At 56.5% G+C, this 16,487-nt stretch overlaps 1 protein-coding gene across 1 annotated transcript; it reads right to left on the bottom strand.

The window, feature by feature from the left end:
* Positions 1-1,738: 1,738 nt before the first annotated feature.
* Positions 1,739-6,781, bottom strand: PTGIR (prostaglandin I2 receptor). The gene is made up of 2 exons (XM_004710392.2): positions 6,014-6,781; positions 1,739-3,762 (listed from the first exon to the last, which is right to left on the bottom strand). The coding sequence occupies exons 1-2, from the start codon at positions 6,779-6,781 to the stop codon at positions 3,376-3,378; spliced, it is 1,155 nt and encodes a 384-aa protein (XP_004710449.1). The 3' UTR covers positions 1,739-3,375.
* Positions 6,782-16,487: the final 9,706 nt, after the last annotated feature.

The raw sequence follows: 16,487 nt of genomic DNA, 5'->3' as shown, positions 1-16,487 counted from the left end.
ATCCTCCGGTCCAGCTGGATTTGTAAGGTAGAACTGGGATCATGATAGTGGGGGTTTAGGGGGGAAAAAATTAATGGCCCGAATAACAATGAGCACAAGGAAGGAAGAAGCAATTGTTCTAGAATTGCCTGTGATGACCATTAGACAACTCTTCTTGATGTGGCTGAATTACTGAATCGTAAGACACATGGATGAAGTGTTAATAAAACTTTTTTAAAAGATGAAGAAAACGTTCTGAAATCGAATGGGGTCCTGACAGTACACCTCTTCTTGACGTGAGTGAACGATCAAGCTGTATGCTATGTAGATGGTGTGCCAACAGAACTGGCTTAAAAAAGAAACAAACTTCACCCTGGTGGGCCACCCTCCCTAGGACTTCATTCCTGAACATTTTCCACCACCTCCACCCCCCTTCCAAAAACAAAAAGCAGCAGCCTGTGCCCAGGAGGCATTTTTGTTGGCCCGGGTTTAATCCTCCCTTTGGTCTTTGAAGCAATGGTGACTGAAAAGAACCAAGAGCGCGCGCGCGCGCACACACACACACACACACACAAAACAACCACTTCAGAACAACTCACGTTCAACCCACTTGTGCCCAGAGAACAAAAGAAAACAACAGCAACTGCTGCCAGAGGAGTAACAGTACCATTTATTGCAGGCTTCCTTTCCAGGGGACTCACTGAACACACCCCACACACACACACCAACCCGGCAAACCACGCTGCAAGCCGAGCGCTAGATGACTATCAACTTTCTATGAAAAAAGGAACCAACGTACAGAGAAGGAGGGCAGATGAAACGAGATTGGCCAGCCTGCCTCTGCCCCCCACCTCTGCTCTCTCCTCTCTGGTGACTGCCCCTCGGAACTCAGCACAGGCCTTTTGGGAGGATGGGGTGAGAGGGTGTGCTGGGCCTGCTGCGCCCCAAATTCGTCCATCCTGTAGGTGGTAGACAGGGTGCGGGGGCCCGCAGATGGGCTGGCAGCGTGGAGGCACTTTCTCCCTCTGGGGACCACTTTGCTTTCCTTCATGCCTGTCCCTCACTCCATCGCTCGCTCGGCCCCCCAGGGTGTTGGTTGAATGAAGGAAATGTTGTGAGCGCTCCAGGGTCACATGAAGCAAGGCCAGGCGTGAGGAACCGCAGGTTTGTGTCCTTAGTCTTATGGGTGGCGTGGTTGTCGTCAGGTGCCGGCCAGTCGGGTCTGCCTCCTAGCGACTCTACCCACTGCAGAAGGAAGCCAGGCCTGGCTGCGGCAGCATCCTCGCAACTGGAATGCCGGAGCCTGTTGTTAGGGCCACTGCGTCAACCCATGCCCTGGCGAAGGTGGTCTCGCTCCGTTCATTGACCTTCTACTTTGCCGAGCAAGAAGTCCTTCTCCAGATCTCTCCTGGTGACATGTAGCTTGGGTGACAAAGTCGCGCCGTCCTCATTTCCAAGGAGTATTCTGGGTGTACTTCTCCCAAGAGAGGTTGGAATGTTCTCCCAGAAGTCCACGGGACTTGCGATATTTGTGGCCAGCCCCGGAATTCAAATGCGTCCATCTTTCTTCGGTCTTCCTTATTCGACGTCCACCCTTCTTCAATGGGTTGCAAACCCCCAAACCAAACTCACTACCACCAAGTCCATTCTGACTCATAGTGACCCTATAGGACAGGGTAGAACTGCCCCTGTGAGTTTCTGAGACCGGAAACCCTTTATGGGAGTAGAAAGCCTCGCCTTTCTCGCAAGGATCGGCTGGTGGTTTTGAACTGCTGACCTGCGGTTAGCAGCACAAGGTATAACCACTACGTCACCAGGGCTCCTTTTGATGGGTTGAGTAAACCAAAAAGAATCCAAACTCGGGTATCTCCTCAAAAGTGATGCTGAAGCCCTAGTCCCTGGGACCAGTGACCATGAACTTGATTGTGAATAGGGTCTTAGAAGATGTGAGCCGTTAGTAGGAGGGTATCCTGGAGTAGGGTGGGTCCTGACCCAAGAGGAGTGGCGTCCTGTGACACAGGAGCAGGGACACGGAGGGATGAAGACGGAGAGAGAAACGATCCAGTGCAGATGGAGGCAGAGCTTGGAGCCATCAGCCAAGCAGCGCCAAAGATTGTGGCAGCCACCCACAAGCTGGAAGAGACCAGAAGCTTCCCCTAGGGCCCCCAGAGGGAGGGTGGAGGCCCCGGTGACATTTTGATTGGTATCTTCTAGCTTCCAGAACTGGGAAACCACACAGTCCTGTTGTCTTAAGCCACTCAGGTGTTCTCAATTGGTTAGGGCAGTCCTGAGACAGTCCAGAGACACTTGGGGTCTGCAGCCCACGTTCCTCCATCCTCTGGCCCTAGTCTCCGTCTGCCCCCACCCATGCTCCAAGCCCCTTGTCATTGAGTCCATTCCAACCCGTAGCTCCCTATGTAGAGTACATCTTTACGGAAGCAGACAGCCTCATCTTCTTCCTGAAAAGCAAGCTGGTGGGTTTGAACCAACCATCTCGGGGTTAGTAGCCCAAGGCCTATTCCACGGTGCCATCACGGCTCTTTATTCATACTCCACTTCGATGATCCCTGCAGAGTTTCTCAGGCCCTTCCCACAAGGCATATGACCAACATCATCGCCCATCACACTGCAGTCTTTCCTGCCTCCTGACTCCCCTTGGGGTGCCAGATCTGGTGACTCCCCCAAGCCAGGGTCTCTTTGCCTGAAGGGGAGGCAGAGAGCAACAGTCTCAGGGTGCTCCTCTGAGCATCCCTGGCTTCCCTGGAGCAGAAATAAGAGGGGTGGAGAGTGTTTCCTCAGAGTCTCCTAGAGGTGGGGGCTGTCCTCTGGGCCCTTTGGGATTAGGCAGCTCGGGCACTATGGACACGTAGGATTAGGGCCAAAAACCTAACCCCAACAGCCCTGAACTCGCAAAGAGCTACTGGGAACTTTCCTGCCTTCTAAATATTTAGACAGTGAGATGGATGAAGAGCCAGGGCCAGCAGGGCCACCCAGGCCACTGGCTATTTTGAGAAAACCAGCCTTTCTGCACTCTGGGATAAACGTCCTCCTCTCATCCCCACGCTCGCCACCCAGCGGTAGGAGGAGAAATAGCAGCTGATCGCCCCCACCGGCCTCCCAGAATTTGGGGGAGAGGGCTCTGCGGAGCCAATCACAGCCAGGGGGCCAGCCATGCCCCCACGTTTCCTGACCTCTAACCGAAAGGTTGGAGCTTCAAGTCCACCTCCAAGTGCCTGGGAACAAAAGCCTAGCAACTCACTTCCCCCAAAACCAGCCATTGATAACCCCTCGGCTCTGACACTTGGAGGGACACCCCCAGAGTCAGAGGCAACTGATGGGGTGCTGGTTTGGAAGGGGCTCCAGAAGGGTAACCGAGGTCACCTGGCCACTAAGGGGTCAGCAGAGAGAGCAGGCTACCGCTGTCTCTGCTTTGGAAGGCGTTCCCAAGGGGCTGCCAGAGCCTGGCGCTGCAGGCGAGGAGACCACCCGCCCCTCGCCCCAGGCTGACAAGGGCACCCAGCTGCCCTCCTTGCCCCCCAGGCTCGGGGGTAGCCTGGAGGTCTTTCTGGAGGCGTTGGGCCCGGCAAGGGGCGTCTGCAAATCCTGGCGGGCCGCGCGGGGGCACAGGCAGCAGAGCCAGAGGCGCAGGCGCTGGAAGACGGCCTTGCGGAAGAGGATGAACACCCAGGGGTCCAGGATAGGGTTGAAGGCGTTGAAACGGAAGGCGAGGAGGTCCCCCATCTCACTGCTGTCAGGGGCGATGGCCTGTGTGAAGCCACGGATCTGGAGGGGGGGCAGGACCAGACGTCAGGAGGCACCGATCGTGACCCGCCCCGCCCCGTCCCCACAAACCGCCACCTGAGCGCCCCTAGTCCCCTACCCTCTTGCACCCTAACTGAGCTCCACTCCTTCACTACCTCCTGTGCACCTTACATGAGTGCACAGGTGCGTCCTACCCCCCCCCCCCCAGCCCACCCCAGCACCCCTCCACTGGCCCTTGGCGCCCCCAATCTCAGCGCCCCGGCCTCCCAAGTAGCTCATGGGGGGCGGGGGGGGGAAGGTCAGATGTGGGAAGTAAGGAGTCCAACTGGGCACTGAGGGAGGGAACATAACCCCCCACCCTGTGCCGGGCCTGGAGAGAGGGAGGTGGGCTGGGTGGGCTGGGTTTGAGGGTCTCTCAGCTCTTCCCAGCTGGGGGTCGGGGGGTGGGGGACGACCCTGCGGCTCCCGGACTGTGCTATCTACCCACTGTGGCTCTGTCTGGCTCAGAGTAAGGGAGACAAAGCACAGTGCCGCCCATCCCACGGTGTCTCCAAGCCCGCCAGCTTCACGGAACTGAACTGTTGAATCTTTTCCCAGAAGAGGGGCAGGTGGGCTCAGTCAGCCAACCTTTCCCTGAGCAGCCACGTGCTTCACAGCTGCGCCACCAGGGCTCCTTTCTGTGGTTTCTAGGTCCCCGGAAATCCCCTGCAGGACTGCGGTGTCCGTGGGGGGGGGGGGGCCGGGCGGGTCCACATCTTCCAGGTTCTGCGTCCCGGGGTGGAGGAGCTTTGAGAGCCAGCCCTGCCCAGCGGAGGGCCACCGAGGCGGCCTAGCATATAGGTGAGATGCCTGGGTGTCACCACACCCCAGACAGCCGACGACCCCCACGCGGTCTTAACACAGGAGGGATGCGGCTGGTGCCGCTGCAGGAAGCGAGGGAGGTGGTGGGGAACCGGGGACGGTAGGGGGGCGGGGAGCGGGGAGGTGGAGCTGAGACTGGAGGGCGGGGCTGGAACGGGGAGGGGCTGCGATGGGGGAGGGGTTGACCCGGGACCTCCGCTCTTCGTGAGCTTGTGCTCCGCTGCAGGGCAGCGGCGGGAGGAAAGGGCAGATCTAGGTAGATTGTCTCGGAGCCAATCAGGGAGCGTGTCGGTAAACCGTGGACTTGAGCGAGGAGTCCTGGTGACGCCATGAGACGCACCGTCCTCTGCTAACGGAAAGATCTGTGGTGGGAAGCCTCAGCCGCTAGAGGCGACCACCTGCTGCTGAAGAGATAGATGACAGCCTGGGAAGGCCTCCCTGGGGGATAGTACTCCTGTCACAGGGCACCCAGCAAGCACGGGGCAAGCCCCGACCAGGGGGTCCGTGAAAACTCACTGCCATCAGTCGCTGCCGACTCTTAGCGACCCTACAAGGACAAGTCGAACTGCCCTGGTGTGTTTGCGAGACTGTAACTCTTTTACGGAGTAGAAAGCCTCATCTTTCTCTTGAAGACCAGCTGGTGGTTTCGAACTGCTGATCAACGCATAACCACCTATCCCACCCGGGCTCCCTATAAGCTATGAAAGTTGAGTCTGACTAGAGCAATAAGGGTGGGGTGGGATGGGGAACCCTGGTCTCGTTAGGGCTAGACTGCTAGCAGAAAGGTTAGCAGTTCGAGACCATCTGGCAATGCCACGAAAGACAGGCCTGGCAACCTGGTCCCCAAAGATCACAGCCTTTGAAAGCCCGTGGGGCAGTTACACTCAAACACATGGGGGACTTCGCATGAGTCAGAATCGACTGGATGAAAATGAGCAAACAAGGAACATTTCGGTGGGAAGGGTTAGTTTGATGGGGGGTGGAGGACAGGAAACACCTGAGAGTGTGGAAGAAGGAAGGGTTGCAGGGGTTACAAGAGAAGCAAAACTGGGGACCGATCCCAAACTCCAATCGCACTGCCATCGAGTCGATTTCCCTCTAGGACCCTGTAGGACAGGGTGGAACTGCCCCTGGGGGTTTCTAAGGCTGGAACTCTTGAAGGGAGCAAGACGCCTCATCTTTTTTCCTCGGAGTGGCTGGTGGATTCGAACACTGGACCTTGTGGTTAGCAGCCTTGCCAGTCGCCCCCTATGGCTACCGAGGGCCCCTTGTGGCTACCAAGTCAGGAGGCATTTCCCATTCCGGACTCCAGTTTCCCTATCTTCCCAAAGGGTCCTGCGGCTGGAGGGCGTAGTCGCTGCGGGGTGCGCTCCCTTCCCCCCACCCCACCCCTTGCTCCCAGGGGACTCACCGTGAGCGGCAGGGAGCACACTACCATGATACTCGTCATGAGGGCCAGCAGGATCAGGTGGTCCACCTCTTCCTCGCCCGCCCGGGGCCCGGGCACCAGGGAGGTCTGGTGCCGCCTCTGCTGGCGGTACATGCGGCAGAGGCTGACGGTGACAGAGCCGTTGCAGTAGGCGATGGCGGCCACCAGCAGGGCCACGAGACTGGCATAGGCCAGCGAGAAGGCGCAGCCGCCCGGCTCTGCGGCACGCATACGGATGAAGCACCAGCTCCCGGGGCAATACTGCTGGTGGCGGCCCAGGCCCAGCAGGGGCAACGAGCAGAAGAGGGCGCAGAAGGCGTAGATGGTGGGCAGGGCCAGGCGGGCGCAGCGCGGCGCGTCCACCTGCGCGTACAGGTAGGGATGGCTGAGCGCCAGGCAGCGCTCCACCGCCATGGCTGAGAGGATGAGGGTGGAGGCGAGGCCGAAGAAAGTCATGGCGAAGGCGAAGGCGTCGCAGAGCTCGGGGCCGCCCCGGGCCAGGCCCAGCAGGGAGCTATTGCGGGCGTAGGCCACGAACACGGCCGGACTCAGGAAACACGTGCCCAGGAGATCGGTGCCTGCCAGGCCGGTCACCAGCACCGCGAAGGCCGACGGGTGTGCCCGTCGCCGCGTGCCCAAGATGCCCAAGGCCAGCCCGTTGCCCGCCACGCCCGCCACGAACATCAGGGTACTGGTGGCGGGGCCCACGGAGCCCCGCACATAGGTCAGGTTCCGGCAGGAATCAGCCATCGCGTGCCCCCTCCGGCTGCCCGCCCGGGTGCTGTCCTAGTGGAGGGTCCCCCAAGGAGGGGAGTGGTGGGAACGGACGCGCCCGGGGCCCTGCCTGGGCTCCTGCTCTGGCTCCGCCCCAGTCCACTAAGATGCCCACCACTGGCAGTGCCCGCGGGGGTCTTCGTAGCAGCAGGAGGCTCTATCTTTTTCTGCCTATCTCCTGACCTGCTTACGGTCAGCTTCCCTGCTGTCTTGTGTCTGTCTGTCTGCGTTTCTCTCTCACGCCCTGCTTTCCTTTCCAAGTGTCCCTAACCCTTTCCTCCTGTCTGTGAGGAGAGGTCCCTCCCCACGGGCTCCACCTCCTCCCACTCCCCCAGCCTGCCCCTCAATGTCACCCACCTCTTCCCCTCTGTTCTCCCAGCTTCTTCTTGCTGCACCTCTAGGCTCCCCTCCCAGGGCTCTCCTGCCCAGTTCTCTGCCTCTGCGGAGTCCCCCTCCCTCCCTCCCTCTACATCTCCTCTTGCCCTCCCCACTGCTTCTCATTTCCTCTCTCAGCCCTGCCCCTGTTCCCTGCAGCCTCCCTCCCCTCCCAGGCCTGCTCCCCCCTCGGCTGCTGCTCTCTGAAGCTCTGTCCCCTCCCTATGGCCGCTCTCTCTCTCTGCCCACGCCAGGTCCCCAACAGCACCAAGCCACCTGCCACCACCCACCCGCAGCTCTGGGCCCTGCCCCCACCCTGTCCAGCCCCGCCTGGTGGGGGGGGGATGACAAGTGGCGACCCTGACTCATCCCCACTAGGAATTTGGAGCCCACCAGTAAGCAGGCAGCCAGGAAGGGGACACGTTGGCCAGTCCTGGAGGGAGTGACCCAGCCAGCTATCTGGGGTGGCCTCCTGAGTCTATTCTAGACTCAGGCCCTAGGCCCTGGGGTTGTCCAACTTTGCCAGGGGATTGGGAAATGATCAGGAAGTCCCCCCAACCCCCACCCCCCTGATTCACTGTTTTCCAGGCATCACCAAGTATTCTGCTCCCTGGACACAGTTCACTCCTTCCAGAAGGCTGGGAGAGGGGGGAGTGGGGTGGAGGAGGGAGAAAAGCCAGTCCCTGGAGCCCAGAGCCTGCCTGACACACTCAGCCTGAGGAAAGAGAGAGCCCATGTCCTGTCCTATGGGGACCAGCTGCTGCAGGATGGAGGGCATCCAGGGTGCATCTGCAAATGGGACACACACACCCCTTCCCCATCTCAGCCTTCCCAGGCCCCAGGCCAAGCGCCTGCAAAACGGACTTCCAGAAAGCTCATTCTAGTCATGAGGCCAGCGTGGTCAGCCCGGCTCAGCCCGGTGGCCTGCGTAAGGGCCTTGGGCCTTGTGGAGCCCTTTTGCAGGGGGGCCGGATGGCGGAAAGGTGGGACCGGCTTTTGAGAAGACCCTATGGAGCGCAGCTCCACGCATGCACGCACACACCTACGTCGGGTCGCCTTGACTTGGAATCAATTTGCTGGCCACTGTTTTGTTTGGTTTTTTTGAATAAAGGTGCCTGGGGTACCATCTGGCCCTGTTGGGGACATCCCAATGGGGCATCATGCTTGGGAAAATAGAGGGTCAGTGCAAAGGAGGAAGGGCCTCCCGGGGAGGGAGGGCACAGTGGCTGCAGCCCTGGACTCAGCTATCACAACAGTTGGGGTGGGGTGGGGGGGGCGCAGGATCAGGCAGTCTTTCATCCTAGGCTGCCTCAGGTCCCTGTGAGTCAGAACCTGTGAATCATAGCACATCACAGTACCCCCTACCTGGGACTGTACACAGTACACACTCCCTGGGACTGTGTCTTACCACAACGGTTGGGTCAGTGCCTCTGGCTGAGGATCTTCCTCTTTCTCGCTGTCCCTCCACTTGACCAACCACAATGTCCTCTGGGGACATCTGACCACATGTCCAAAGCACATGAATGAACCCTCGCCATCCTTGCCTCTAGTCTAAGGAGCACGCTGGCTGAACTTCTTCTGAGACAAATATGTTTGTTTGTTTGTTTTGGCAGCCCACGGTGCTCTCAGTAGAAGGAGGTTAGGGGAGGTGGCCAATCTTTATGAGTGCAGACAGCTTCATTTTCCTCCCGAGGAGCAGCTGGGGGGTTTGAACTGCCAACCTTGGGGTTAGTGGACCAACCGACCATTTGTGCTACTCGGGGGGCTTCCAAGCTCTCCTTCACTTTCAGAAAGGCCCTTAAGGTGTAGATGAGATCGCGAGGGGGCTAGCCCAGTCCTCCTGACTTTGGCTTCTGCCTGCTGTGTGTGGTGGTCCCAGGTAAGAGCAGGAAGCTGGTGAGACTCAGTTTTCTCATCTGCACAATGGGTGACACTAGCCTCGTGGGCTGGCCATAGCCAGTGCCCCACCCACAAAGGGTGTCTTTGTGACAAAGGGTGAATATTGCTGGGACCAGAGAGGGCCTGACCCTAAAGGCTGCACCATGCCCTCCACCACCCGGTGACCACAGTCCCCACTCCCTGCCTACCCAACCTCCCTGCTCCCTATCACCCATTCCCAGCTGACCCCTGCAGCTTCCGGCAGTTCCTCCCCATAGGGGCCACACAGCTCCCCCCCCCCCAGGACTCTTCAGTCCCTGTCAGGCAGACCGGAGGGAATTCAGGAAGTCATATCATATTAATGAAGGATGACGCCTGGCCTGGCATGGTTCTGTTCTGTCTTGGCGTCAGGGAGTGGGAGGGGGAGACCAGGGGAGGGGCAAGAGGGGAGCTCTGGTTCCAGGAACTTCCCTCCCCTGGCTCCCTGCCCCCACCAGGGAGTGTGGAGCATGGAGGCGTCCCACAGTCCCTCCTCGCCCAGTGGCACCTGAGTCGTGCGTGCCTCCCTCCTCCAGGCCTCAGTTTCCCCATCTGTACCGTGAAGGGACCTTGAGCTCCTGCAGCCTTGGCGTCCACTCTGAGCCCCCAAATCAAGAGCTGAGGAGGGGGACGCTAAGTCCTCTTTGAGCTAAGGGTCCCCTAGGGTCCATGCCAGTACTGGGTCAGTACTCTGACCCCTCTTGGGCCACCCCTGACCTCCTGCCTGGCTCTGGCCCCACCCAGGGCCCAGGGGCTAGAAAGGAAGTAAGGGGCTCCATTCCAACCCGATGTCTTGGGGCGAAAGGTCACCCTGTGGGAGAGTGACTTCCGGGGTTGGGTGGGGTGGGTGGTGGTAGAAAGGCCCGGCACTACGACTCAGCAGTTTTCCTTCCTCCAGTCACCCCTGGGAGCTGGACAGTGATCTCCCCAGAGCAAGGCCGGCAAAGGTGAGAGGAGGGTGGAGGTAACTGGAAATGGAGGCAACTGGAAACTCTGGGACCCCCAAGGCAGGGAAGGGGAAATGAGGACCCAAAAGAGGGCAGGGGTGCACGGTGGACATTTGAACTCCTATGTGTGTGTCTGTGTGCGGTTACTTTGATCAGCTTGAGTGAGTGAGTGTGTGTGTGTGTGTGTGTGCAGGCTCTCTGTGTGCATTGGTACCACTGTAGTTGTTTATGAAGTGCCATCCAGTCAGCCCCATCCCATAGCAACCTTATGCACAACAGAATTGAGGGCCTGCCTCTTTTGCACCGTCCTTCCCCTTCACCGAGCATGATGTCCTTCTCCAGGGACTGGTCTCTCCTGACAACATGTCCAAAGTATGTAAGACAAAGTCTCACCATCTTTGCCTCGAAGGGAGCCCTCTGGCCGTACTTCTTCCAAGACGAATTAGTTAGTCCTTTTAGCAGGCCATGGTATTTCTACATCCTTTGCTGGCACCACCATCCGAGTGCTTCGTTTCTTCTTGGGTCTTTGTATGAACCTGGCTGTGGGTAGGAGCCACATGCCCTCGAGGGTCTTAGCGAGTGGGGTGTGTTTCAACTGTGCGTGACTTTGTTTGCATATCTTCAGGGCTACAGTGCACAGGGTCCATTTGTGTGTGGTTGTGGCAGTGGGTGGTCATGACCATGGGCCTGTGTGATGCCTGGGGCTGTGTCTCTACTGGCCTGGCTGGTTTCAGTGTTGCGTGTGTGTGTGTGTGTGTGTGTGTGTCTGCATGTGTCATGGGTACATGCCTGTGTCTGCGTGTGAATTGGTTGCTGCTCTGCCTTGGCTCTGGTGACATAGTGGCTGTGGCATTAGGTTTCATGGTCTGCGGTTCAAAGCCATCAGCCACTCCAAGGGAGACAGACGAGGCTGTCTGTTCCCATAACTATTTCCAGCCTCAGAAACTCACAGGGACAGTCCACCTGTGTCCTCTAGGGTCACTGTGAGCCGGAAAGTGACTTGGTGGTGGCAAGTGTTTGAGGCATTGTCCGTGAAGAACAACCAGAATATTCTTTAGAAGGGAGGATGGCAAGACCGAGCCTCGCGTCCTTTGAAAAAGGATATTGTATTTGGTCGAAGTAGAAGGTCAGGGGAAAGAGGAAGACCCTGGATGCGAGTGAGGGATACAATAGCTGCAGCAATGGGCTCAAACCTAACCAGGTGAGGATGGTGCAGGACCGCACAGTGATTCCTTCTGTGTGCATCGGGAGCTGTGTACGGGGCAAAACAACTGGATGGTGCGTGACAACACCATTCATTGTCCACGGATATGGCTGCGGGTCTGTGTGTGTGCCCATGTGGGTGAACACATGGGTCTGTGCAAATGTGGACTTGGGTGTCTACAGGCATTGACTTGTTTGCATGGGTGTCTAACACTCTGTGTGGCTTTGTGGGGGAAAATCTGTGTCTTTAAGGCTATCCCTGGGTCTATTTGTATGCCTGTGTGTGTCTGTTTACTGCGGGATCCTGCATCTTTATAAGCCTGGTGTTAACAGGTGTGTACGGCCTTTTGGTGCAGCCCTTATGGACAATTGTTTTTCTTTAAGGATAAAACTGGATCTATTTGTGTATCTGTGGGATTCTGTTGACTGGGTGCTCATGTATTTATTTACCACTTGTGACATTTAGGGCTTTTTGTTGGGTGGGGGGTGCCAACGTGGTGCCCGTAAAAAGGTATGGGTGGAGCCTAGCCTGTCAATCAACTCACAGCCTCCTGGTACCATCTGGTGGTCATGGCACTCTCATAAGGAGGGTCCTGGGAACTCCCTCCCGCTCTCTGCTTTGTCCTCCTGCTGATGAGCCACTTCAAGCCACATGGATGGCAGTCAAAGCCCCGGAGATGCGACCACTGCCATTGGATCCACGGGACTTTGCATCCACCAGCCTGCGATCTTCCTGCATTCTGCATCATTGCATGTGGCTGCGTGAGTCTGAAGAGGGACCCTTATGGACTCGTATCAGACCGATGGACTTGCTGGACTGGGCTGTGATGTTTTCTTGATGTATGATGGCTTCATACACATATATGAGTGTCCCTGGATTTGTTTCTCTAGTCAACCGGGTCTAACACACCTCTGTAAGGAGCTCCGGGAGTGTAGTGGTTTAAGAGTCGGGCTGCTAACTGCAAAGTTCGAATGACATTCGAAAGTACCAGCCACTCGTTGGGAAAGACAGGGCTCTCTACTCCCGTGAAGGGCGACAGTCTCGGAAACTCACAGAGACAGTTCTACCCTGACCCAAAGGGTCTGTCTGAGTTGACTGAACGGCAGGGAGTTCAGTTTGGTGTCTAGCTCTGCGCGTCTGTGAATGTGTGGAACCGGTACCTCCTGTAGTGGGAAAGGAGGGGCGTTTGGAAGTTCATCTCCACCACTCATTATGGGTCTAGTTGTGTGTCTGTTTACTGTGGAGCCGTGTCTTTCTTGACAGCTGTGTCTATGAATTTTGCGGATGTGTGAAAGGATGCCTCCTGTGGTGGGACAGGAGGGGGCTTGGAAGTTCTTGTCCACTGCTCAGCAATCATGGATGTGGGACCTTGTGAGGATCACTTCCCCTACGGTCCGTCTTGACTTGGCTGGGCTTTTGTGGAGATTAGAGAATTCACCCTGCTTGCTTCTCAGAAATTCCTCAACTATGGCTGCTGCTGCTGACTCATCTACAAGCGTCAAGCAACATCTTACCATGGGCCAAGGACTGGTGACCCAGAGGGTCTCCGAAGGGGGTCTCCAAGGACACCGGCTGCCGGGCTGGTGGATGCTCCCAGGCAGTGTGGGGTATGTGATGGGAGACAAAGATCGTGGCTGGACCCTGGGCAGGCTGAGTCATCTCACAAGCATCTCCCATCTGGGTGGGTGAACCCAAGAGGCCAAGTGCCAAGCAAGGCAGGAAGTGCCTGCCTGGGGCCTGCATCTGGACGGGTCCCAGCCTGAAGATCCTGGCTTGCCCTAGGGCCAACCCTCTCCCTCCTCCCCACTTTCCACCTTCCTGGACCTCCCTGCCCCCTCCCCCCACCCGCCAAGGCCTCACATTGCATACCCACGTGCCCACTGCTTCCCATGGATGTCTTGTGGGTTGAACTCTGGGCCCTTGTAGCCGTGGGCGTAAAGCTGTTCAGAAATGGGGGAGGGGTGTGTGTTCTTGTTTTCTCTTTTAGGCAAATGAGATCGTGCCATTGTCCAGTGGGTCCTAGACCTAATCACTTCTGAGTTACCAAATGAGAAGATCAAACACAGGCAGGGCACACGAGGAAGGAGACAGCTGCTCCGTCAGGATCTGTCTGCATGCAAAGGATCTAATGCCAAGGATTGTAAACAGCTTCTAGGAGCTACTATAACCTTTCCTTGAGGTCCCTAGGGTGATGCAAACTGTTTGTCCTTGCGTGCTAAAGGTTGGTGGTTTTGACCTGTCCAGCAGTATCCTGGGGCCGGGGGGTGGGGGTGGGGGCTGGGGAAGAAGTTTAGCGATTGATTTCCATGAAGATTCAGAAAACAAAACAAAAACAAAAACTTACTACCACCAAGTTCTTCACTCCGACTCACAGTGACCCTATAGGACAGGGTAGAACTGCCCCCTGTGAGTTTCCAAGACGCTAACTGTGGGACTAGAAAGCCTCATCTTTCTTGCTCGGGCAGCTGGTGGCTTTGAACCACTAATGTTGCAGTTAGCAGCCCAGCGTATGACCCACTAATCCATGACGCCACCAGGGCTCCTCCTCCACAGAGATGCAATCAAGAAAACCCTGGGGGTTGGGGCAGGGGGGGACTGATGAGTGGTTTAAACTATTGATGGTCTGAAATGTAAACCGCCCCCCCTGCTTGACTTAATCCATGATAAAATTAATTTACAAAAAAATAAGAAGAGGAGGGGGGATTATAAAGTGACAGATGGCCATTATAAACTATTAGGGACTTACCAAAGTACAGATCATTTGTTTTAAGTTGCTCATACTGCCTAGGGTTTAGACAGAACCATCTTAGGATAGATAAAGTCACAGGGCTGCAGTCCAATTATATGGTTCTGTACTCAACTTTTATTATTATTGCCCTGTTATAATTTTTTCTCTATGTAATTGAATTATTTTTATATTTTTAGTAGATGGGAAAAAACCGGTTTCGTGTTTACATGTGAAAATTGATTTAAACCGTTACAAGCTTGATTGAATTAAAACAATGCTAATAATAAAACCCTACAGACTCGTTCCACTCGGTAGCACAGAGAGCCCCCCTCAAGGCACCAGACACACCAACACAGGAGGAGGAACCCTACTCTGATCGAGTCCCAGTCACGAAAACCCACAGGGGCAGTTCTATCCTGACCTAGAGGGTGGCTGTGAGTTTGGAATCCACCCCATAGCAGGGAGTTTGGTTGACTCTGAGGCGTGGAAAGAGACAAAAAAGGACCTCCCACAAAAACCCTGCCTTCCATTTGGACTTCCGGCCTCCAGAACCATGAGAAAATAAAATCCTGTTCCACACAGTCACCCCCTTGTGGTATTTCTGTCACAGCAGCGAGGACTATAGAGCTGACACTGGCTCTCTTGGGTCCAGCACAGGAGCCACAGTGAGAGGCCCTTCTCTCTGCCCACCCCCCTCCACCCTCCATGAAACTTTGTTTACAAAGCCAGCCATTCCTTCGCATCCCTGCCCCTATCCAATCTACCTGGTTTCCCGAGCCTCTCACATGGTGGCCCTCACCTGTCCTCTTTCAAGCCCTCCAGAACCTGCTGCATGTCCCACATATCCTTCTAATCCCCCCCACACACACATATACACACTCCAACTTCACACCCCACCAGGTCAGGCGGGGTCATCTCTCAGTGCCTGGTTTTAGTCCCTGGGTGATGCAAAGGAGGGGCCTAAAGGGTGGTGGTTTGAATTCACCCCTGGAAGATGCAGGAGAAAGACCCGGCAACCGAGGGAACACCGTGTGAGGCAATTCTCCTACGTGACACAGATTCCACAGCAACGGCTTGGTTAGGATTTTTTTTAAAACAGTTTCATTGACCTAGAACACACATATCATGAAATCCAGTAGTTCAATCATTGAGAGAGTCGTGTGATTGGGATTTTTGTTTGTTTAATTATGATGAGGGGTCCCCGATGGCGCCCAGTGGTTGTGCACTGGGCTGGTAACAGCAAGGTCAGCAGTTCCAAGCCACCTGCTGTTTCTTGGGAGAACGATGAGGCTTTCTACCCCCCTAAAATGTTACAGTCTCAGAAAGCCACAGGGGCAGTTTTACTGTCCTATAAGGTCGCTCTGAGTCACAATCAATTCCATGGCAGTGGGGTTTGAGTGTTTAATAATCATTGTGAGAATGAATGGGATTTGTGAAAGGGAACTCACGCTAGGTACTACTTGTTATTGGGACACCTGACTTGGGGTCTGGGTTACACCCCAACTCTGGACCCATTAGCCAAGCCCAGTATCACTCTGAGCATGGCTAGGGGTGGCAGGTAGACAGCCTTGCACGGGCAGGGGCCGCCCACAGAATCTCTGGGTTCAGTGGTGGTGGGGATGTGCGGGAAACCGTTCTGGGTGTGGTTGTGACCTCTCTGTGCCCTATGACCAGAGTCTGACCCCAGTCTGCCCAGGCCTAACCTAACCTCACAACCAGCGGGTGGCAGGAACAAGCAGTGGGTGACCAGACCCGGTGGCCGTCATAACCGTAATGAAATTATTCAGGTCTCTCTGCCAGTGAACCTGCAGGCTGGTCCCCAGCGCCTGCCTGTTCCTTCTGCTCTCTCCAGCATCAGCCATCTGTCTGTCCGCCCTCATGCAAGCCCCAGTCTCTTTCCCACCTACTCTTCTTCCAGGAGGACCGCTCCCTCCCTCCCAGTCCCCTCTGACATCGCCCCCATTTCCTGGCGCCTCAGCTTCTCCACCGCTTCAGTTCCCCAAAGCCAGCTGCGGTGAAGAGGAAGTGTTGCCCCCCCCCCAATTGGTCTCAACTCCAGAAATCCTTCCACTTCCCTTTAGCACCCCCCACCCCTCAACTCTGACTCTAAGGTGTTGCGAGGTCAACGGTTCAGGCCCACCAGCCGCTCCTTGAGAGGCTGTCGGTTCTTGTGAAACCTCCCTAGGGTGGCCCTGGGTGGCCTTGATTCCGCAGCAGTGGGTTTGTTCTTGGCTTGAGGGTCCTGGGAATTCAAGCGCTGCCCACTTCAGAGTCTCAGAAGCAAGGATGCTGGTTAGTTCTGGGACGGTCCAGAAACCTCTGTCATCCCGGCATCCCTCCTCCTCCCACCCACCTCCACCTCCCAGTCCCTCCTTGGCTCCCTCCATCCCCCATCTCCCCTGGGGCTCCCCCAGACATGATGCAACCAGGGGCCAGAGCCAGCTGAGAGGTGGGAGGCCCCAGAGTGGGATGTAATTACAGCCTCTCTAGCCTCCATCCAACAGGAAATTC

Source organism: Echinops telfairi, unplaced genomic scaffold, assembly GCF_000313985.2.
Source record: "Echinops telfairi isolate 266 unplaced genomic scaffold, ASM31398v2 ScPeMD7_655;HRSCAF=1070, whole genome shotgun sequence".
Lineage (NCBI taxonomy): Eukaryota > Metazoa > Chordata > Mammalia > Afrosoricida > Tenrecidae > Echinops > Echinops telfairi.
The sequence above is the reverse complement of the archived record's forward strand: the minus strand, read 5'-3'. Positions and strand labels throughout refer to the sequence as shown.

Excerpts from the sequence above, each read along its gene's own strand:
- PTGIR (XM_004710392.2), bottom strand. The coding sequence starts at position 6,781 with ATGGCTGATTCCTGCCGGAACCTGACCTATGTGCGGGGCTCCGTGGGC. Across the intron at positions 3,763-6,013 it reads TGTGCTCCCTGCCGCTCACG|ATCCGTGGCTTCACACAGGC; the intron begins GTGAGTCCCCTG and ends CCCCCCCTCCAG.